The sequence below is a fragment of the Gallus gallus genome, chromosome 27 (assembly GCF_016699485.2).
Source record: "Gallus gallus isolate bGalGal1 chromosome 27, bGalGal1.mat.broiler.GRCg7b, whole genome shotgun sequence".
Lineage (NCBI taxonomy): Eukaryota > Metazoa > Chordata > Aves > Galliformes > Phasianidae > Gallus > Gallus gallus.
In genome coordinates, this window is record NC_052558.1 from 3,772,600 (window position 1) to 3,795,341 (window position 22,742).

The 22,742-nt window shown below is 53.6% G+C and overlaps 1 protein-coding gene and 1 long non-coding RNA gene across 3 annotated transcripts; one reads left to right on the forward strand and one right to left on the reverse strand.

The window, feature by feature from the left end:
- Positions 1–111: 111 nt before the first annotated feature.
- KPNB1 (karyopherin subunit beta 1) lies at positions 112–20,014 on the reverse strand. 2 transcript variants are annotated; one of them, XM_046904459.1, is made up of 23 exons: positions 19,908–20,014; positions 19,793–19,842; positions 19,604–19,662; positions 17,838–18,020; positions 15,926–16,126; positions 14,810–14,962; positions 13,927–13,986; positions 13,480–13,569; positions 12,997–13,107; positions 11,428–11,529; positions 10,472–10,696; positions 9,757–9,948; positions 8,438–8,568; positions 7,437–7,584; positions 7,101–7,172; positions 5,639–5,783; positions 4,114–4,196; positions 3,416–3,523; positions 3,018–3,161; positions 2,807–2,912; positions 2,321–2,435; positions 1,617–1,778; positions 112–1,124 (listed from the first exon to the last, which is right to left on the reverse strand). In XM_046904459.1, coding segments are annotated over exons 2-23 (2,631 nt in total). In that variant the 5' UTR covers positions 19,833–19,842; positions 19,908–20,014; the 3' UTR covers positions 112–1,123. The 2 variants fall into 2 exon arrangements, with proteins under 2 accessions (XP_046760415.1, XP_015154959.1); XM_015299473.4 differs by having other exon boundaries at positions 19,793–20,014.
- A 276-nt stretch (positions 20,015–20,290) lies between these two features.
- LOC112530350 lies at positions 20,291–22,639 on the forward strand. Its single transcript, XR_006932207.1, has 2 exons — positions 20,291–20,998; positions 21,151–22,639. It is a non-coding gene; the product is annotated as a serine/arginine repetitive matrix protein 3-like (long non-coding RNA).
- Positions 22,640–22,742: the final 103 nt, after the last annotated feature.

Below are 22,742 nucleotides of genomic sequence, written 5' to 3' on the forward strand. Positions count from 1 at the left end.
ATTCAGAGCACTTGATGATGCCTGGGTTTTAGTTGTAAGCCTGAAATCTCGTTTGACCATTAATTCTACACCCTCTATAACGCAAGAGTTTTTGCTTGTTTGTTCCCCCCCCCCCCCCCCCCCCCCCTCCCCCATTTCTACATTCACAGTTGAACAATATTAAGGAAGGAAAGGCGCTTGGATGAAACGGGGTCATGAAAAGCACGGCTGGGGATGGGAGCTCTGAACATTCGTCAGTGTTTCCCCCAAAATAAAAAGCCCTAAAGGAGCGACTTTCCTTTTATTTTGTGGGGTTATTTTTTTTTTTTCCCCATTTTCTTTTTTTTTTTTTCCTTTTTTTTTTTTTCTCCTCTCTTACTTTTTACATCTCTTACGCTGCATCAGTAGACTGAAAACTTCGGTTAGTTCATGAAATGCAACAGCTAACCCCAAGATATATATAAGGTTTTTTTTTTTTTTTTCCTTTTTTCTTTTTTTTTTGGGGGGGGGGGGGAGGGGGAAAAAAAAAAAAAGAAAGATCAACTGCAATGACTCGAAGCCGAGAATGTGGAGATACCGCCTCATTCACACACACTCACTCTTAGACTGAAAATCCTTCACCCCTCCCTCCTCACATCCCGTGCACCGACAGCATCGCGTGGCCGAGGTTACCGCGGGCGGATGGATGGATGGAGGTCGGCTCCCATCTCTCTCTCTCTCTCTCTCTCTCTTTCCCCTTCTGCTGAGCAGCCCGGGGACGCCGACCCCACGCTGTCGGAAGGGGCTGCCCATTGCCAAGCAGAGCCCGGTGCTCCCACTCCAGAAGACGACCAAGGAGGCCAAGGCTTTCGACGCAAATCAGTGCTCAGCTCGCTAAACAGCGCTGCTGCTGCTGTTGCCGTGGCGGGGTTTTCTATGTGGTGTGTTTCAAGCCTCACTCACTCATCATCCTCTCACTCCCAAGCATTCAGCATCCGTGCACACTCCTCACTTCCGGGTTGTTGGTTGGTTGGTTTTTTTTTTGTTGTTGGTTGGTTGTTTTGTTGGTTTTTGTTTTGTTTTGTTGGGTTTTTTTTTTTCCTTTTGAAAAAAAATTGGAGATTTTTCCAGTGGGGGTCTCAGGTGTCATCCCGATGGTAACAGATCTGCAAAGCAGAAAGGTGCAGTTAGAATCAAACCAAACGTGTGCAACGTCCTGCGTACAGGCAGTGAGATACCAGCAAAGCTGCACAGAGCACAGACCTAAAGCAGACAATGGGAACTCGGAGGGTAACAGCTGCAGTGCACTGTCACGTCCCTTCTCAACAACCTGCTTCTTTCAAAGCTGCTTCAGCAGCGCTGCAGAGCACGCGGGGCTCGTCTGCCACCTCTGGGGCTGCTGCTCAGCGAGGACAGCACACCTCACAGCACACAGAGCCCCCAAGTCTGCATCTGCTCTTGTCAAACTCAGTTCACTGTTTTGCTGTTTGCATTTGTTCCCGATGTGCAAGATCCCAGCCAGGGCTTGTTGGCAGGGAAATAAATTAAGAACAACCTTCTCGAGAACAAGGCTTTTGTGCAGCATCTCATTCAGGCTCAGGAGCCCAGCCAATTTTGTAATCATGCAACATGAAAAGGAGGTGGGTGTTAGCCCTTACCAAGCTTGATTCTTCAGTTTTCTCAGCTCTTTAGTCGCCCAGGTAGCAAGGGTTTTTGTTTTGTTCGTCTTGGATCTTCTTCCTTCAGTTAGCAGTTCATGTATCATGGGTCTAGCTTCTACTAATTTCAGTACATCTTTTCCAAACGCTGTACACAAATCCCTGAAGAAGCAAGAGAGGCTTTGAGGCTGAGTGCCACAAACAGGTGTGCCAATGCCACTCTGATCAGCTCTTGCTAGCTGGAAGAAATCTGACTCACAGCTCAGGTCCTTTATGAAACGCTGCATGTGGTCACTCATTGCAGCAGTGGCACAACTGAGGTTCTCTTAATTGTGACTAAAGGGAGACATTCAATCTCCTTGGCTCTCCACCTAAATCCAGCCCTGACCTGAGCTCCTCCACACCTAAAGGTGCGGGTGCTTTGCTTTTAAAGGCAGGTCATCCCTGACAAATCCTGGAGCTGGAACTTCTGTAACATGCACCACTTCCACTCGTCACTACTGCTGCTTCTCACCCTCCCAGTTAAGGACCTCACTTATGTTGTCTGCTTTACACCTTCAGCTAAACGTGTGGCACCAGACTGAAGAACCCAGAACTGGTGACAAACACTTCAGCCATAAAAAAGCAGCTTCAGATGCATTTGATGCACAGAATTCTACCTAACGAACACGCTGCCAGCGTTCACAAGGGATCAGGATGCTCACCCTATCAGTCCAGCAGAACACGCCACTACTACGTCTGTATGATCCTCATCTCCAGCAATGTGGTCAATGTAAGACAGAATAAATTCTACTCTGGGCTGCACCAGCATCACATCCGCTGAAAGAGAAGAGCCTCATTATAGCAGGGTGAAACACAGTTCATGTTTAACAGTCTGCCTCTCACAAGGCCTTCCTGTGTGCTCCTGGGCAGCCAAACTCGGAGCTCTCACACAGGGAAGGAGCACATGATGCCAAAGGAGGATAAACCACAAGGAAGGGCTCTAAGCTCATCCCCTACATGGGCAGCTGAGCGCTCCCTACCACGCAGAAGTGAATTAACAAGGATGTGCCCATGAAGGAATTAACAAGGATGTGCCCACGGAAGTGACAACAACTGCAAAAGGAGCCCTGTCCAAGCAGGCTCTCCTATCTGCCTTCATCATTCCAACCACACACAAACACACAAAAGAAACTACCACGGGTACTTACGGTGCACATTTTCTTGGTCTCCCTTCAATCCCTGAATGATGCCCGTGTAAGCTTCCAGGCAGCCCTCCCTCAGCTCATTCAGGTAATCCACCATATCGTAGTCCGACTGAAAGGCAGCAGGAGAGCACCACGTCAGCAGTGCCCTCAGCAGAGCACACAGTCCTCACTCACTCACCATTTGAACCAACCACAGAGCACACGGCTGCCTTACCTTATCAACCTGTGCTTGGGAAGCCTGCTGGAGGGTATTCAGTACAACATCCAGGTACTTCTTGAATTCTCCTCCAATAGCAAGGGCGATATCTCCAAACACAGAGAGAATCTGTGGCTTCACAGACCTATGAACGTTTTCATTCTGGAACAGATTTCAGCACCGTTACATTTAGCTACACTTCCCTAAGAGGAGGAGCTAATAAACCACGACCTTCACTCGAAATGTAAATCCTTATCCTCAACGAGAGTTGGATTCCATTCAAACACTAAGTGACACAGTTGTCAAACACGAGATCTTCAGAGCACGCCTAGCACTTCAGCTTCTCCCACCTCCCACTTTTTCCTCAGCGTGCAAGCCAACTGTTACTAACCACTAATGAGAAGGTAAACACTCACCCCCAAGTTCTCCAAGAGCAGCTGCATAACCTCGTCACAGAAAGGCAAGATGTTGGATTGCAGGGCTCTGCATAAGTCACCAACCAGGCCCACTGCAGCCAGACAGACCTGCAAATAGAACGGCAAGTCAGACACCCACCCCGTGAGTCAGGCTTCCACTCTCCATCCTCACAGCATCAGCTTATTAAATTAAAGCACTGAGTAGTGGTGACACTCTGTGGGCATTAATGTCACCAGCAGTAACAACCCTCATGACAGCTGATGAGCCCTTTTTAACGTTATTAACCATTTACATCGAGCTGTGGAAGAGCTGAGCACACATCACCAATGGGGAGGGCAGGAGGTCCCAGTGCCAGCAATAAGAACCAATGCTGCCCAGCTCAGCAGCTGGGAGGGCCCAACACCCACCCTGCAGCAAGCACCACAGCTGGCAGCAACCTCTCTCCTCATCAAGAGCAACTCCCAAGCCACCACTGTGAAAATCCAGGTGTAAAGCCAATGAAGGCCTTCTGCTGAATTAAGAGAGCCTGAATGTGTGTGTGCAGGCAGTAATTAGAGAGAAATCCACGGGACTCCGATTTGCACTTCACCACCAAAAGCTGTGGTGTTTTACAGATGCACACCTGCTGAACTCAGCACCTGAGAGCAGATGACAGTGTGGAGACTGCAAGCATGGGGCTGCCTGCTTTGACCTCTACCTGGTATTCAGCATAGTTCTTCAGTCCAATGCCAAGGAACGGTTTGAAGGCATCCATGTACTTCAGGAACTCTCCACCTAAGACTGCACATGGAAAATACCCCTGTTAGAGAAAAGAACTCCCAACCTGCCCCATGAGTTTGATGGAATTCAACAAAACAGAAACCCACCGTATCCTCCACCTAAAACCAGCGCCTGCATTCTGCACAGCAAATCAATTCTCCAGTAGGCACTGCACAAAAGCTGAACGCTGCTGAAGTGCACACATGGGGACTAAAATGATCCAGAGAACTCCATCCTTTGAGGCTTCTGAAGACAAACAACCCCATCCCCACGCTCAGAAGGATGCTGAGTGCTCCCTGCCCAACACACCCTGCAGAGCTCTGCATCAGCCAAAAGCTCTGAGCCTTCCCACACCACTTCCCTGCAGCTGAAATGCCCTTCTTTTGGGAACAGGTGCTCCACTTCTTCATTCAGAGCTGCACAGTTCAAGCAGGGCCTTCCTTAGGATGTTCATCTTTCAGCGAGATTAAAGAACTCAAGTGAAACATTTCCTTCACGCTGCAAAGTCCACTCTTCTCCTCCTCCAACTCCTACCTTCTCCACCCCGCTTGTGTCACTGGGATTCCACAAACCTATCTATCCAAAGCAAAAAGGCCTCTGTGTCTCAGGAGGACAGGTTTCCTTTCTGCCTGTTGCCCAGCCCACGCCGCTCCTTCTGAACCTTCCCATTTGCTCCCCAGCGCCCTCAGGCAAACCCAGCAGCGGGCTCTGCAGAGGGCTGAGGGCACAGAGCTGCTCCCTGGAGCACGGGGAAGCAGCAGCTCCTGCAAGACAAACCCAGCCCTGCTGTGCCAGCAGACTGCCCTGTGTGCCCACTGCAACAGGCAGTGGCTTTTACTGGAGAAGCCGCGGGCAGTGCAGACACAGCCAGGATTTCAGCATCACCTCTGCCTCCACACAGTGCTGTGCTCCCCCCAGGCTCCAGCACAGCCTCTGAACACCAGCTCAGGCTGCCCAGGCTGCCACAACCCCATTTGATTTCATTTCACCAGCTCTGACTCACTCTAATGCTGACCATGGCCACACTGCAGATTTCTTTCAAATAAGAACAATGACTTTAAATTGACCATTGAGAAAACATCCCAAAGCAGCAATGGGTCTCAGGCAGCAGCAGCAGCAAGTGTGAATCATTCAGATAAGCTCAGCCCTGGAAGGCAGCAGGTTCCCGTTGTGCTCAGCGCTGCACACAGCAGCGCTCCTCCTTTCTCCTGGCAGAATTTGCATTGTAACCACGTTATTAACAGAAAGCGAGCTATTCATTCAAGAAACACAGCCCAGAATAATCCAGCAGACTCAGGGCTTCGGTGACAGATGTGGCAAGCTGCGCTGTCAAAACCATACCTTGAGGAGAAGCAGGAACCGAGTGTGGTGCTTGGGGTTTGTTTTGAACTCCATGCTCAATAAGAGCAGGCAGCAGCCAGGCTGCACCCAGCCCTGCTCCCCAACCCCAGCATGGCACCAACCTTCCACCAGGGTGCTGACTGCCATCAGGGCGTCCTCCTGCACACCCCCTGAGCCCGCCGTGCTCTGGAACATCCTCAGCAGAGATGCCATCACCACATCTGAGATCTGCAAGGCGTCCTGGTGCTGCACCTTCCGCAGGACGTTCTGAAGCAGGAAAGGGAAGAGAGAGAAAGACCATCATTGCTTCCGTGCACGCTCAGCTGAATTACGCCTCCACCTCTCTGAATGCTTCTGAGCGTGCTGGGCTGCTGAAAGCAAAGCTGCTGTTTCAATTCTGCTGCTGCAGAAATATGCTTTGTCAGTGTGAGCGCAGAGTCCCATTCGTTTTTAGCTGCGCTCCGTTTCCCAGCTACAGAACGAGCTGAATTTACTGTTCCTGCTGCATAGGCTGTTCTGCAGGTTCCCTTTTGTAAGCTGGCATTACGTGTGGCCGGCCCAAATTCGGCCCTGCATTAAAAGAAAAAAAGCCTTTCTCAAATCACAGCAACGCCACTGTGATGTCTTACTGCCAATTACAGGTGGCGTGGAAGCTCTGCTCATGCACCACAGATTGCATGTCAGAGATACTGGTTGTTAGTCCAAGGCACAGCACATCTTTACAGCCAACTGCAGCTGAGCCTCTCTAGAACGAGCAGAGAGCAAACTCACAAACAATGCAGAGCAAAAACATTCATCTCAAGACCAGAGTGACCCTGTTTGGAAAAGCAAAGCCACGGAGTTTGGCTGTTCCAACAACAGGCCTCAATTCTCCCATTGCTTTCCAATATTATCAATTTTGCTCCCTCCTGTTGGATGCTCAGAACCATTTCTCTCTTCTGTTGGAAACACCACACAACAAGACGGTGTGTTTCGCTCCTGTTAACTTCTGGCTTCGTGGCATTAAGCATCTCCTGCTGGAAGCACTCGGTGCTCACTTGCTGTGATAATGAACAAAACTGTTTACAAATTAAAGCTAGCAGTTCAATTCCACACATGCAACCTCCACTTCGGCCTCCAGAAGGAAAGAGAGGCAGAAGAGGTCACAGTGTGCCAAAAGGAAAGGCTCCATATGCAGAGGGCTCCCAGTCCATCCCACCTTCCTGCAGTGCCAAACAGCAAAGCTTCAATGCTGGGCACCCTGTGCTTTCAGCAGGATGATCTGGTGGAGATTCTGGGAGAAAAGTGGCTGTTTTCAGTGCACTTTGTAAGGAGAGGAGAGGAGCTGAAGTGTGCTAACGCTCCAAGCCACGTGGGTGTTCATTACCAGATGTTTAATTTCAAGGACACTTAGTGCATTTTAATTAGCGCCGTTTTAAATAAGAACACCAACCACAAGAGGCAGATGAACAAATTAAATCTGTTGCAGAGCTTTTTGCTGGTGCCAAGCAGAGCAATTGTTCACCCCGAAGCCAATGTAAGAGCCAATCTTTAACACCCCCAAACCTCCTCCCCATAACCACAAAGCAGGAATGAGGAGCTCACCTGGAGAGTAGCACAGAGGAGAGACTGAAGATCATTGAATTGGATTCTGTCTGAAGTGCTCTGGATGTGAGACTGCAAAGAAAGAACAGAACCCCAAATATAGAACACTTTTCTCATGGTCCACGCAAACCCAGCAGATCTCAGCAGCAATACGAAAGGCAGAAAACCCATTTTAAATACACGTTCCTTCCAATTTAAGGTGAGAGCTACCACTCATAAGCTTTATACATCCAACCTGCCCATCAAAACACACAGCACATTGGATGCCAGGGGATGCACAGCCAGCAACGACCTCATGCAACCCACAGCCAGGGCTCAAACCCCACACCCTCCTACCTCCATCTGCAGCACTTGCTGAAGCCGTTCCATGATGACCAACGTTGTCTTCTGGACAGCAGGGTAGCAGTCCTTGGCACTGTTCTTCACTATTTCCATCAGAGCTTCGTATGCAGAGCTCCTCAAGTTATTCTGGTGTCCATCAGGCCTGGAACAGAAGGAATGCATTTGCAGCTCCCAGCAAGCTTCGAAACACTCTTTTTTAGCAGACTGGCGAGAGCTTATATTTCAGTGCTGCAATGAGCCTCTCTCCATTCCAAGATTTGAAAGTAAATGAAATTTGCAAAGCCATTTTTGGATGTTTGTTTTTGTTTTGGTTTTTGTTTTTTTTTTAATTTAATTTGCTATTAATAATGACTTCCAATATCTTCAGTCAGACAGTGAGCCCAGGAGCAGCACGCAGCCCAGAGCCACACATTGCTGTGTGATGTGACCCTGCCTGGGAAGGAATGGTGTCAGGAGGTGAGCGGTGCCCATGGAGACCTCCCCACATCCCTCTGAGCCATCAGGGATGGAGTTCAGCTGGAAACAGAGACAGCTGAGATCTGTTCTGAGGTGCCTGATGGATCTCAGAGCCCTGAGGCAGACACTGCACTGCTGGCTGCAACTGAACGAGACACAAAGTGAGTTCAGACTCCAAACTGCTCAGACAGGAACCCCATTTAAGAGCTTAACCTGCAAAGGGCTTCAGCTGAAGGATCAAAACCGACCCAAAAGTTGAACTGCAGAGCTGTCAAAATCCCTTACATGACCTTGAGAGCAGAACAGGACTTCAACACGAGCCTTACTTTTGCATCTGCAGAACTGAGAAAACATTTTGCCTTGTCTATTTATATTTCAGCTTAGTTTGGAAAAGGACACTATGCCAGAAAGCCCAATTCTTACAAAACATCATTCAGACCAACGCTGCAAGAGAAGGAAGACCAAAGCCTTAAGGAGAAGGGGTAAAAAACAAAGGAGAGGCATCAGTGTGTAGCTCAGGCCAGCTGGGTTAACGTTACCTATCTGTGGTCTCCAGAAGTTTCTGAACTATTAGCTCAAATGAAGAGGATAAGCAGTAGGTTGCTGGTTCTTCCTGATCATCAGCTACATCTGCAGCTTCATAGGCAGCTTCAGCAAGACTAGTGAAGGCCTGGAACACACAACAACCATTCCTGTTACCCAATGACTCGACTCCCACATGTCCAGAAACACACATCCCAGCCGTACAAACAGGTGCAGGGCAAACAGCTCCCTTATGAGCCCATCATTATTCAGGGTGCTCAACTCGGGTGCAGGAGCGGTGAGGATCTGGAAGATGTGAAAGGAAACACAACAGCAAGTCATGCTGCGACAGCCAGCTGCCTGCATGCTGCTGCTGGTCCCAGCAACCCAACAGAGGCAGACTGCCTGGACTGCATAGGCTGTTGGTGCTGGGCAGGTAGACGGGACCTGTTCTCGTCACATGTTAAAATCCTAGCTTAAAAAAGGCTGCAGACTGATGGTAACAGCTCTGAGATGGCTGGATTAAAGAAAGCTGAGAGATCCCTTACTGTCACTGCCATCTAAAGACACATGCTGGTCATCACCTGCCCAACAACAGCCACAGCTACGTGGATGTCTGCCAGGAGCAACAGAACAGGGAGAAGCTCCCATGCTGACTTGAAGTCTTCAAACCTCTGTAATACCAAGAGAATGGATCCTATCATTCCTAAGGGTTGCTCTGATGTGCAGACACCCACCTGCAGCTGAATTCCTATGGAAAGCAGTAAGGGACACAGCCTCTTTATGGGGGGAGGACAGCGATGCTGCTTGGTAGTACCCACCCATCAAGATGATACAGCTGATATTAACCCAAGGGAATGCAGCTCTGTCAGGGAAGAGAGAACTTCATTCTCCTCCAACAGAGTTCAGAAACCACTTCTGAAGTGAGCTTAGGTGATGGGAAGCAAGGTGGACTGTTTCCCTAAGAAGCAATGGGCAGCTCAGCTGTCCCAAGGAAACACTAAAGCCCAGTATGTCTGGAATTCAGTCATGTCTCAACACACCCATTATCATGGACAGCTTCCACAACCCTTTCAAGCTTAGAGCAATTTTACACTTGGTAATATTACAGTTGGTCTACTTGAAATACTTTTCTTCCCTCGTTTTGCCTATCAGAGCCACAGAACAGTCATGAGATAACAACAAGAGCCGTGTTTGCTGGATGACCGATTCAGGAGTCATCTCTGCCACCCATGCAAGTGTGCAAGCATCAACCTGTGTGCCTGCATACCAGCACGAGCTGCTTCCCTTCACTCACAGGAACTTCTCAGCAGCAAAAGCAAAGGGTCTGCCTTACCCAGCACACGTTGGAGGCCACCCGGGGCTCGGCGCTCAGGCCCTCGATCAGACACTGCAGCAGTGGGGCGAGGTAAATGTCATTGATGGCTGCCTCAGGGAGCATCTCACAGATCCTGCCCACGGTCCAGGCTGCTGTGTCTCGAACCACGACGCTGGGGTCCTTCATCAGCTCTATTAAAGTCGGCATTGCCTGAGAGATAATCGTGGTCAGGAGAAAGGTGTGAGCGTAAGCAGTATGAGGGAATAGGAATTTGTCACTGTTTCTAGTTTTAATGTTATCGATGGGCTGCCTGACCTGAGCCTGGGGCAGCAAGGAAGATCACCTAGATCCAGGGAGAGCATCATTCTGATACCTTAAAGTTATTCCCCAGTGGGCATGTGCTGAGAACCAAAGCATCCGGAGCTCCTGCAACCCTGGGCTGTGTAAGCCAACCACCTGCCCTGCTGTTACCCAGACCTCCCTAAAACGCGATCATGTTCCAAGGCTGGATGTGGCTCTGGGCAGCCTGGTGTGGTGGTTGGTGACCCTGCACACAGCAGGGGGGTTGAAACCAGATGATCATTGTGGTCCTTTTCAACCCAGGCCATTCTACGATACGATACGTAAAGCAGACAGCCTTCAGCATCTTCCCAGACTAAGAACAACGTACAAACCATGAGTCCTCCTTCGAACAAATCAGAGGTTCTGCCCACAAGCCTCACAATCACCTCACCTGTATAACTAGTGGTTTGAGCTGGTTAGGCTCTGGTCCTTCCAAAATGCACCCAAAAGCCATCACAGCTGCATCTCTGTATCGCCAGTCTGGGTTTTTGATGTGTTCTTTAATAAAGGGCAGCACGTGAGGAACAATGTCATCTTCACAGCAGGTCGCCAGGAGCATGAGGCAGACTCCTGCTGCTTTACAGGGGTTCCAGTCATCATCATCATCGTTTTCATCCTAGGAGGAGAACAGCACCCATCAGCCTGGGGAAAAACATCCCTTCCCACTCACAGGCAATGCCATCCCACTGCAGGCAGCACTGCCCCGTTGCCAGGTGTTATATTTAGGGGTCAATTCAGGTTTAGAAGTGAGAGTTCCACCTCTGGCAGAGAGGCAGCCCAGGTTCTGTGCTTTATCCTTCCCCTTTTAACCATCGCTTGCAATGTAACCCTCTGCACCCAAGCAGATGGAAATGGAGAAGCAGGGAAACGATTCCCCTGCAATCACTGAGAGCATTTTCACAGCGCTTCCCTAATTCATCACAGGGAGCCAAAACTCCACCCTGTACAGCTTAATTAACAGTTCTATTTTCTAACTAGACCTGCTGTAGCAAGTGACTCCATTCATTTGTATCAGGCTGTGGAACAGAGCACAAACACATCCCCAGTGCAGCCGCTCAGCACCTACTAAATAAACAGAGACCTCAGAGCTGGGGATGCAAAGCTCAGGAATCCCAGACACTGAATCTCCAACAATGCAAACTGAATGTTGGTTTGACTCACGAGGAATACAGAGAAGGATACAAACCCCTCCAGAAATCATAAATACAAACGTGTTGGTGACTGCTGTTATGTGCAGGAGCAGCACTGCTGTCCCACAGCGTGGAACTGAACTCAGCGGTGCTTTTATTTTGCTGGGTTTCCCCCCCCCCCCACCTCTGGATACACAGCAGGCATTTTGCAACTCACCTGTTTTGTTAATGTCTGTGTTAGAATTGGGACCAAATACTGCAGTGCTCCCTTAGCATAAAATTTGCTCGTGTGCTCCGGAGGCCTCCCCTGCTCTGCTGCCTGCAAGGAAACACACAACACAACTCTCAGCAGCCACACAGGCACCACATCTACCAGCCAGCAGATATAGGCTCTCTTCTGCACGCTTCCCTCTGCTTCCCAGCACCAAGTTACCACAACACACACTGCCCTCAAGGACACCCTGCATATATTCCATCAGCACAGCTCAATGTGCCATTCCAGACACACAAAGGGCTTCTCCTCACATGGCACAAACAGAAATATTTTCAGTTCTGTATGATTAACAAGTGACCCCAAGCAGGAAAAGCAAGAGGTCCTCCTGCATACGAGCTGAACCTACATGCTGGCTGTCCTTTTATCCTTGCTATTTTGGGCAGGCAACACAAATATATATTTAGCTGCTTTTAAAGATGGATATGATTCATCTGGAGGCCTTCAAAGTTTAAGCTCTTATTGATCTGTGCCACTGATTTAAGCCAACAGCATCTGCATGGGGATCAGCACCCCAAATTCATCCCCAGCCCATCCACTGCGAGGGGGAATCGTCACTTTCATCCCATGATTTGGTGCTTAAGTCAGGAATAATGCATTATATAGAATGCAATCCATCTTTCCCACGTCAGAATAGGACAATGCTGCTGTGTCTTTAACAGACCCCAGGAGCAGAGCCCGTAAATGCAGAGCCCACCAGGCACAGACAGTGGGTAAACCCAGAAACTCTCCCTCCAACACAGAACACACTGCAGCAGCCCAGGATGCCATCCTAACACAGCAACAGCTCCAAGAAATTCAGGACAACGGGAGCTTCCCAGTGCTGCACTGTGCCTGCTGTACATGCTTAATGTGTATTTAGGTGAACCTTACAGGAGCTTAACTCGACTCTGGAATGCTAAAGAGAAATCAGGTAGCTGTCATGTACCATCTTCAGGAAACCAGCACCTCTTTGTCACAGCGTATTCTCATCAAAGCTGTCAGGAAATCTTAACCTCAAGTTGCTGTGATTCCCAGCCAGGTTGGCATGAGAACCGTTTGGTTGGTTAAAAAGGCAGCTCGTCCTCATCTGATCTGGGAAGGAGGACAGGTTGTGTTCGAGCTACGCTGAAAGCAACGAGTTATGGAAGGGGGTTATGGACAGCGGCCCCCGTGCAACTTCAACTCCAAGCTTCACGTTTACCTTCAGCAGCAGAACAAATCAATCCCAGCTGAGTGCTGGGTGAGACAGCTGCCAGAACCAAGCCAGCAGCTCGAAGCCAAGCTGCTCCCTGCAGAGCCAACACGCCTCGTGGGCTCCGTGCAGCCCCAGGTCTCAGCTTCTATCAGTCATGCATCACGGAGCATCAGAGTGGTGCATGGTGTCTCATCACAGACCAGGACTGCCACACGAGGGGCTTGAGGGGGGCTTCTCATTCAGTAGCAGGAGCTACAGAGAACAGCAGGGCTTCCAGGCGTCGTTAAACCATGACTGCAGCACTCCCAAAGACAATATCACAGGCATTGCAAGCTCACCTCTGATGCCTCTATAGCCAGATCCATCTCCTCATCACACACGTTTGACCAGAACTCGATTCCCTGTAGAGCCACCTCATCTATGTCACTTTTCATCGCTTCAATAGTTATCTTTAGGAACGAGAAAGAGAGGGGGGGAAAAGAAGAACCTTTTAGCACATGGTTTCTCCTCGCACACACACCCCAAGGCTCTCCATCATCTGAAATCAGGTGCCACGGCACAGTTCCTGAGGACAACCTCCTCGTGCCATACCAGCCCCCCAGGCAGGGCTGCTGAGCAAACCCAGCACAGTCTGCGCTGCCCCACACCTGGGGGTCTCAGCGTTGCTTTTAGGGGCTTTGCTGGGGAAGAGGCATTGGCAGCACACAAACAGAGCCAGAGAAAAACAAGTCAAGGATGTAAGCAAATGTTTCCTCCCAGAGGAAGACAAAGCAGCGCAGGTGGAGTTCGGATGACTGTATGTAAGAAGTCCAAGTACTCACAGCAAAAAGTGCAGGACCCATATACGTCTCCATATACTGATAATAAAGGGACATGATCTTCACCAGGTTCTGTAAGGCAGCCACTCGTACCTGCCAGAGCACAGAATGGACCCGAGATGTGATCAGAGCCCTCACAGAAACAAGTGCAGCTGTGGCCTTCCCAGGCCCAGCATCCCAGCCCAACATCCCAGCCCTTCCACCAATGCCATTTACTCCATACCCAGAAAGGTCTCTGCAACTTAAATCCCCTGAGCAGTTTACTGCTCCTAACACTAAGGATGAAACTCATTGTGTTTGGGAACTTGCATCCCCATCCACTTCTGAACAGCCCACTGTTACTGCTGCTCGTTGTGATGCTACCAGTTCAGTTCAGCTTCCCAAGATGGGAACAGTGACAGAAATCAGAGCACTTTTCAGCCATCACCGTATCCTTCAGTTTCCACTCACCCTCGTATCCGGACACTGCGTTGCTTCACAGACTACTTGCATAATAAAGTGCCTTTCAGACTGAAGAAGAAACAAAAGAACATTAGAACACAAAAAGCTCTGAAAACTGTGCAAGCCTTCCTATGGAGAACGCACGTTTTGAGCCTGGATCACTACAATCCCTCATACAACACTTCTACACACGTACAGGTGAGCATCCGCTGCAGGATTTGGAACCCTTTCTCCCCCTAAGTGGGAACCCCAATCCATTCTGAACGGTGTTAAGGACACAGAAAAGCCCAGCAGACAATTGTGAGCTGATCCCCATCCCCACCTGCAGGGTAGGAGTCTGGGAAAGGCTTCCATTAAAAGACCTGCTAAGCTGAGGGTTCAAACCTTCATTCCACCTTCCCATCCACCCCCCGGTAGGGTCCTGAGGGATAACCTTCATCCAAATAAAGGAAAGCAAAAAGCCACCCCATAATAGATGCCCCTGTTTTGAAGGCTTGCAGGCCTTCCTCCCCCAGCCGTTCCCAGAGGCAATGCACACTGGATTGCTGCCATGCAACTTGAAAGAAAGCGCTGATCCAAGCGGGTAACGCTCACAGCAGCATTACAGAGTGGAGCTGGATTAGGAAGCAGACCTAACAGCCCAAAGTCAGGTCAAACTCATCCCCAAAACCTCAGCAATGCCTCTTTTTTCCATTGGTGAACCTCTGCAAACTTCCACAGCATCCCTGCATCACGACAACGCCCCTGCATGGCTGCATGGAAACGAATCCAAGTCTCAGATGCAATGGGGTTATGCATCAAACCTCAGCGTGGTGCATGATTTCTCATCACAGACCATGGATTCTGTCCATGCACTTTAAAGCCAAGAGCTGTTCCCATTTCCCCCCTTTACCTCTTTGTCGAAATTTGCTTTGGTGAATTCCAAAGAGTTCAGGAGTGCGTTAGTAGCTGCTAGCTTCACATTGTTGCTGGGCTCTTCCTTTCTCATTCCCTGGATGATGGCTGTCAGGATCTCATTGGATTTGTCTTGAAGTTGCTCTGGGTCCTAAAAGCAGCATTGATAGTCGCATCAGTTAAACAACTTCCCCCATGCCTCAAAGCACCACACAAGTCTGAACTCTACGAGCAGAAATTGTAAGACCTGAAGGCCAAGAAGGCTTTTGTCCACTGGGAGCACCACAATACAAACACGGGAGATTCCAATCCTCTCTCACACCCCGCTCTGCCCATTTCCCCCCCTACCTGCCCTCCATCCCTCCTGCTGCTCCTCACTTTACCCCAGCTCCTATCCCTCCCAGAAGAGCTCCGTGCTGTCTCCATCCCTCCTGCAGCAGGGACTGCCCTGCTGGCACAGGACACGGGCATGGATTTGGCTGCAACCAAACACACTCGAGAGCAAAGCAGCCCCCTGCAGCCCGACAATACACCAAACGGATTTCCTCCTCCTGCCTCCCTGCACTGAAAGCATTCAGCAGCACCAAAGCCACAGCAGCCAGCTTTGTTTTCCAGCAGCAGCCCTGACAGCACAGGGTTTTTGCAGTCTGTGTTGCTGGTGATGCTGCCAATAACACTGATAAAAACCAGGAGACCTTCTGCAAGTGGTGCCCCAGAGACCAAAAGATTCCCAGAGGCGCCCATTCCTGCATCAAAACCCCCTTCCATGAGGATAAAGAGACCCCCTTCTGCAAAAGGAAGGAGGTCAGCAATCCCTCAGCCACGTGGAGGAGCTCCCCACTCACCTGCAAGGTTTACAAACTGCAGTTTCCCACCAGCACCCTCTCCCCACCCCACGGCTGCACGCCGACTTTGAAAGGCGACCTGGATTTGTGCTGCAAAAGCAGGTCAGCTCCTTCAGACACCATTCGTGTGTGTTTGCTGCTAGCAGGGAGATCCTCAGGACAAGCAGGAAGGGAAAGGATGCAGCGTGGCTCATAGGGAGAGGCGCCACAAACAGAAGACGCGGAGCGGGGAGAGGTCAGAACAGCTCTCACACTCCAGAGGTACTCACGATATCCTGGCAGATGTACCCAATGGCCTCCAGCGTGGACTCCTTCATGTGCTCAGTGCTGTGCTGGTTGGTGACGTTGGCCACCAGCTGGGGGATGAGCTCAGGCCATTGGTTCATGGGGATCTCGGCGCAGGCGATGCCGGCCACGCACTGCGAGGCAGAGCTGGGTCGGTACGTCTCTGTGCCCAACGTCTGCAGAACCTGAGAGCAGAGAGCAGTGTTGGGTTCCATGCCCAGGCACCGGGCTCTCCCAACCTGGTTTGTGATACTACACATATATTGCAGCCCTTCCTCAAAGCCGCTCCATGTCTCAGCTCTCCCCCGTGATGTATGGGATGAACCCGGCCACGGTCGACCCTTTAGGAAGGGTGTCATGGCTGTGATTGCTGCCACATCATAGAATGGATTGGGTTGGAAGGGACCTCAAGGATCACCAAGCTCCAGCCCCCCTGCCACCAGCAGGGCCACCAACCTCCATAGGCAACACCAGCCCAGGCTGCCCAGGGCCCATCCAACCTGGCCATGGACACCTCCAGGGATGGATGGGGCATCCACGGCCCCCCTGGGCAGCTGTTCCAGCACCTCACCACTCTCATGGTAAAGAACTTCCCGCTGATATCCACACACCAGAAGCCCACCCTACAACTCCTCTCCAGCCACAGAGCAGAGCTACCAAAGTGAACCAACTGCGCTCGGAAGTCACCCCAAGCACCACGCTGCTTACAGCGGGATGAAAAGAAACAAAACTACTGCATTCTATTCTGCTGATTTGCAATCTATCAGATGGCTTTTTTTGCATACTTATGTAACTGTTTCTCAGAATTAACAAGGGAGGGGCACTGGTTTCACGGTATCCAGGCACACCCCTCCCTTTACCAAACACTCACCAAGAAACACCATCCCTCCCGTTATCCCAAACCAGTTACAACCCCTCTCCCCAAATCCCTCCCAGATGAAGAGGTTCAGCATCAGACCCCAAACAGCCCCACGGGGACCCCACCAATGCCATCTCATCAACCCTCCTTCATCGGTCACTCAATGCAGCAATGGAAACAATGGGCAGCCCAGAGCTGAAGGAAAAGCCCACCATGGGGAACTGTTGAGGGGAAGCACCAAACGTGTCAGCTGAATAAGATACAAAGGATTCTACTTTAGTTTGACACCAAAGCAGCAACCCAATGCTGTGAGCTTTAATACACAACGCAGCAGCTTACAATGCCAACAGGAGCTACGATCCCCTTTCTCTGTCCCCAATGCACAAAGCTGTATGGATGAGCCAACCTCACCCTGCTAGATACATACTCAAATATCTCTGTTAAGATAAAGCCAACATATAAAGCATAAAACTTGCATCAGCTCCACACAGAGCCACACCCAGCCATGCACACCATGAGGTGAAAGACCTCAGGCACCACTTGTGTCACTGCAAGCCATGGGGTTACCCTAAGTAGCTCAGGGGTCCTCAGACAGAGCCCCCCCTGTGCAGAGACAGCAGGACGCTGCTCCCTGCTTGGGATTTGCCTGTTTATGACTACATCCTACCAGCTCGTGAAGTCCACTGGGCCCTGTGCAGATGTGTGTGCTCACACAGCACAGCTCAAAGGCATTCACGAGGGACTGGAGGGCAGTCAAAGCTGCTCCTGTATGGGAGAAGGCCACCAGAAGACAACGAGCTGGGAAGCTGTGCCCACCGCTCCAGCAGTGTGCCATTCAAAATACTCCTCTGTAGGAGCATTTACATAAGACAAATGGAACAGCAGCAGCCTCACACCCGTCTGGTTTTCACCCCAACGCTTCTACAGATTACAGCAGAGCACCAAAGAAGCACAGCAGAGACGGCAGGGAGGGCATCACCCCCCCAAGAGAACTCAACGGGCTCAGAGCCAGACGAGAAGGGGAAGGAGGGACTCACGTAGTTCTTGACCTCCCTGCGGGCGTTGGCGTCGATGGCGAGCCATCGCTGCTGGTACTGAGCCTTGATGTCGGGGTCCTTGGAGGTGAGAGAGTTCTTGATCTGCAGGCCGGCCGCCACCCGCGCCACCTGGCTGTTGCCGGGGTTGGCCAGCACTCTGGACAGTTCCACCAGGAAGGTTGGCTGGAGGAGAGAAGGAGGGGAAGGTGCTGAGACCCCAACCCAACCCCACCCAGACCCCAACCCAACCCCACCCAGACCCCAACCCAACCCCACCCAGAGCCCCCACCAAAGGGCAGCGCTTTGCTTGGCTTCTATCGGCTCACCCAACTCAACGCCGCCTCCTGAGCTCCCACCTGCACGGAGCATCCTCTGAACAACCCACGTGGGTCCTGAGCTGGGATGTGCACCTCTTGGGGGTGCCCAGCGTGGTGGGGAGCACCGCTACTTTGTCCCCTTGCTTGGAGGGAAAGGCCAAAGCCCAGCCCAGCTCAACAACGGGCATTCTGCTTCTCCGCGGTGCATGGCACAGAGATGTGCAAAGCGAGGGCTGCTGCACCCACACCCACCTGGCTCCCACGGAACCCAAACCCCATGGGCACGCAGCAGGTTTACACACGAGGCACTGCAGAACCCCCAGCAGCAAAACCTGAGCACCCATCCGGCTGCAGGGACAGCTCTGCTGCCTCCCAAAGAAACCTGCCCAGGGAGCACAGCTGCACAACGGCCATAAGCTTTGGCTTCCCCATATGTATGGATACAGCACGCAGCTGCACCCAGCACAGCCCTCAGCTCCCTGCAATGGGATGTGAGGGGCACACAGGGCCGGGGGCAGTGGGAATTGCTGCCTTTGGGGGGGGAAAGAGGGGAGGGTCAGCTTTGCTTTCAGGAGGAGGAGGAGATGCAACGTTTGGCAGCGCTCACCGCTCTGGGAGGTTTTGCCCCATCACCCATTGCTTTCCCATAGGAGAGGTTTGGGAAGCGTGGATGCATGGAGCACTGTGGGGTGGGGGGGTTGGGGGGCTCTGAGGGGTCCCAGCTCTGAGCACAGCCCCTATGGAGCGCTGCCCCCCCCGGTGGGGGATACCCCACGTGATGAGCCCGGGTTAGAGGTGAGGAACGGTGCTGAAAGGAACACATTGCTGCTGCCGCTGCCTCGAGAGGAGCAGCCCTAAAACCCCACAGCGCCGGGAATGCTTTCCCATTTCCCCTTCGGGTTATTTAACACAGCTTTAAGGTCAACTCCCGCAGGGAGGGGGGGAAGAAACGGCAGCTCAGAGCCCCCCGTGTGACCCCAACCCCCATCCCCAGCGCCGGGACCCCCCGGGGCAGCCCAACCCAACGCGTCCCCCCTCCATAGGGCCACAGCCGCCTCCCCGCGACGCCCCCCCCGCTACAACGGGAGCTCCGCGCAACGGCAGCGCCGGAGGACCCCGAGGGCCGCCCGCGACCGCCGGTCGGTGCCGCGCAGCCCCGGGATGGGCGGAGATCGCGGCGTTCCCCGCGGTATTTTCAGCCCTCGGCCCCGCGCGGCCCCGCCCGGGAAGGCCCCGGCGCTGCTATGGCCGCACATGGCCCGGCCGCTCCCCTCCGCCGCGCCCCCATTGGCCGCCGCCGCCGCCGGGAGCGCCGCCATTGGCGCCGAGAGGAGCGGGCGCGGGAGGGACCGAACCGGGAGAGGTGGGGGGGGGGGGTGAGGTGGGGGATGGGGGGGGGAACGGGGGGGGGTGGGGGCCGCGATGGCGGCGGCGCGGAGGGGAACTCACCAGGTTCTCGATCGCCGCCTGCTCCAGGAACTTCTGCGCCGCTTCGAGCTCCGAGCGGTCTGCGGGGGAGGGGGGGGGAGAGCGGGCGGCGGTCAGCGGGAACGGGGAGGGGGAGGGGGGTGGGGGGGAGCGCCCACACAGCGGGGAGCGCCGCACCCCCCCGGCCCGGCCCGACCCGCGCGGCCTTACCCGGCGACACCGTCTTCTCCAGGATGGTGATGAGCTCCATGGCGGCGGCGTGGCGGCTCCGGAGCGGCGGAGGGGAGGGAGGAGGGGAGCGATGGGGCGGGGGGGGGCGGCGGCGCTCCGGGTACTGCGGGAGGCGGCGGCGGCGGCGGAGGGAGAAAAAGGGCCGCGCGGGCGGAGCGGTGCGCGCGCGCACACCAAGCGGCGGAGGGATACCACGGCCGCGGCCCGCCGCCCCGCGCCGACGCGCTGATTGGTGGGAGCCGGCAGGCGGCTCGCGCTCCTATTGGTCGGCCCGCGCCGGGGGGAGGGCGTTGGCGGGCCGCGGGGAGGAAGAGAGGAGGCGGGGCTTCCGGCGGCGCAGCGCGCTGATTGGGCGGCGCCGCGAAGGGCGCCCCGGCGGCGGCTGCGGCGGTGCTGAGAGGGGGGGAGGCGGCCACGTGGGGGGCTCGGGGGGGCGGGGGCGGGAATCCGCGCGGCGCGGCGCCGACCGGAAGTGCCGCGGCCCGGCCCGGAAGTGCCGCGTTTGGCACGAGGGGAGGTTGTACCGGGACGGAGAGCCGTCCGACCCTTTCCGTTCCGTGCACGAGAAGGCCCTGAGCCCGAGCTCTGCATGCGGCCCGGCCCGGTCCCACCGCCCCCCATCCGATCCCTCTCGGCCTTTGTGCGGAGCGGCCCCGCGGCTCTCAGCCCGGCCTTCGGGAGCCGCTCCATCCCCGCAGCTCTCCCGGCAGTTCCCGTTCCCAGCGGACCTGAGCGCAGTTCTGCAGCGGCTCTGCCCGCAGCTCGGCTCCCGTTGGCCTTCGGGCCGCGCCGAGCGCTCACGGTCACCTCTTACCCCCCGGCACCCCCGGCTCCTTCACAGCCGCTCAGCCCCGTATGGCACCGATGGTTCCTCCTCCGTGTGCCCGCACTGAGGGCCGGGCGGTCGTAGCGCGGCGTGGATGCGGGGCGTTGAAGCGCAGCCGTTTGGGCTCTGCCGGTCGTGGGGAACGGCGGGACCGCATCGCTGCCTCTCCCGTCCCCACCGCTGCCATTCCACGGGTGCTGCTCGCAGCTTTGCTCTGCAATCCGGCTGTTTCGGGAGGGTAAAACAGATCCCGAGCTTTTCCCACTCAACTCCACACCCGCCTCTTACGCTGATGGGTGAAGCGTCATCCCGCAGGTAACGGCCCGGCAGGCATCGAAGCAATGACCGCATATAGGAAGGTGTGTTTTTGCTGTCTCAAAGCCCACCACCTCCAGGCCGCCCCGGAGGGCTCTCACGCAGCAGTTGTGTTCTGATTGAGGGCCACATGCAGAGCAGTGAGGGGTGGGAGCCCTCCCCAAACCCATTCCCTGCACTCCATTCCCATTTCCAGGTTCCCTTTCCCTGGCACAGCTCTGTGGCAGCTCCAGCAGCACCCCGAGCTCCACTGCTGCCACGAGTTGGCTGAGGACGCATCAGGACTCCCCCACATCTCGGATTCCATCACCTAAAGCCGATGGGAGGAAGAAGTCTTTGTCTTTTGCTGCTCTTCTCGTTGCTTTCCTTCAGCTGCTCTCAGGTTGTTTGCGTTGTCTGAAGTGGAAACGAAGCCACAGTTGTTCCCATTTCACCCATCGCCGCTCGGGCCGCCATCACAACAGTGTGTTGTTTTGTCAGCGTGCACAAAGCAGAAGGGAAATCAGCTCACAGCTCTGCAATCACATCGGCTCTGCAGTGCTGACGGGAGGGAAAAGCGGCGCTGAACTTAATGGGAACCGTCGGGACAAAAAAGGGCTCCTGGTCTGCATGGCCACGGCCCCTCCACCGCTCCTGTGCCTTCCACCTCCTGCCCTGGCTCCAGCTGGAACCCGAGGCTGAGCTGTACAACCATTACCCCACGGCTGTGTCCCATCAGTGCAGCCTAAGAGCACTGGGAAGCGGCTCAGGACAAAGGTGGGGTCTTCCAGCCATCACAGGGCCTGGCTGCGGGGTTAGAACAGAACGAGAGCTCAGCACACGAATTTCACATTGACATTTTTATTAACGCCAACTGCTTTAATTTTTGTTGTGGTTTTCTGGTTGGTTGGTTGGTTTTTTAAACAAGAGCACAAAAATGTTTGGGGGGGGAGAAGGGGGGGGAAGCGGTCTGACAGTCTGATGACCTTCTGAAGTACAGTGAAGCCACAACAAGGATGAATTCCTGTTAAAGAAAGGGAAAAAGAACCATCCGGAGCTCCAACCTTTTAGTCAGAGGGTGTTGTGTTGGTGAGCAGCCCGCCCTGCTTTGACAGCACACGGCTTAGGCTTCATCAGCACTCCACTCACCGCTCATTTAAGGCTTCTGAATCCATCGACATCACAGAAAGGAACGGAAAGCTATTGCTGCTACGGCCACGAGGAGGTGGGACAGGCTGGGCTGCGGGGGCACGGAGCAGAGCGTGCCCTGCCAGCAGTGGGAGAGCTGGGCACGCAGTGCTGCCCGTCGGCATGCATGGTGAGGGTGCCGTGGAGTCAGGAGAGAAAGGATAGACCGCGTGAATCGTCCTCTCGTTTTAACGTGGCTATGAGAGATGTTTCCATACAATCCTGGTATCTCTGAGAAGGACATCAGCAAAGTGGAACGGAGGAGCGGAGAGCGACAGAACGGTTTTCTTTCCGCTGAGAGGTAACACAAAAAGGGGGGGAAACCTACGATCCGTGGGGCTGAGGGGGGGGGAAGGGGGGGGGGGGGGTTGCAGGAACGTCTCCCCCAAACCGTGCACTGGGAGCTGTTTGGCCTCCTGCCTTCCGAGCTCTGTGTGGGCACTCAGCCTCTCCTGCCCCGAATTCTGCTGACCTCACACTGCTGGTTTCCTCTTCTGGGGGGGGGGGGGGGGGGGGGAGGGTGTAAAAAAAAACCCAGAACGTCTCTCAACGAGGGGGTGTTAAATACTGTAACCACGGACAAGGCTGGAGGAAGTTTCACAGTTTTGTTATGCTCTATTT

Excerpts from the sequence above, each read along its gene's own strand:
- KPNB1 (XM_046904459.1), bottom strand. The coding sequence starts at position 19,832 with ATGGAGCTCATCACCATCCTGGAGAAGACGGTGTCGCCGG. Across the intron at positions 13,570-13,926 it reads CGCAGTGTCCGGATACGAGG|GTACGAGTGGCTGCCTTACA; the intron begins GTGAGTGGAAAC and ends GTGCTCTGGCAG. Across the intron at positions 7,585-8,437 it reads CTTCTGGAGACCACAGATAG|GCCTGATGGACACCAGAATA; the intron begins GTAACGTTAACC and ends CTTCTGTTCCAG.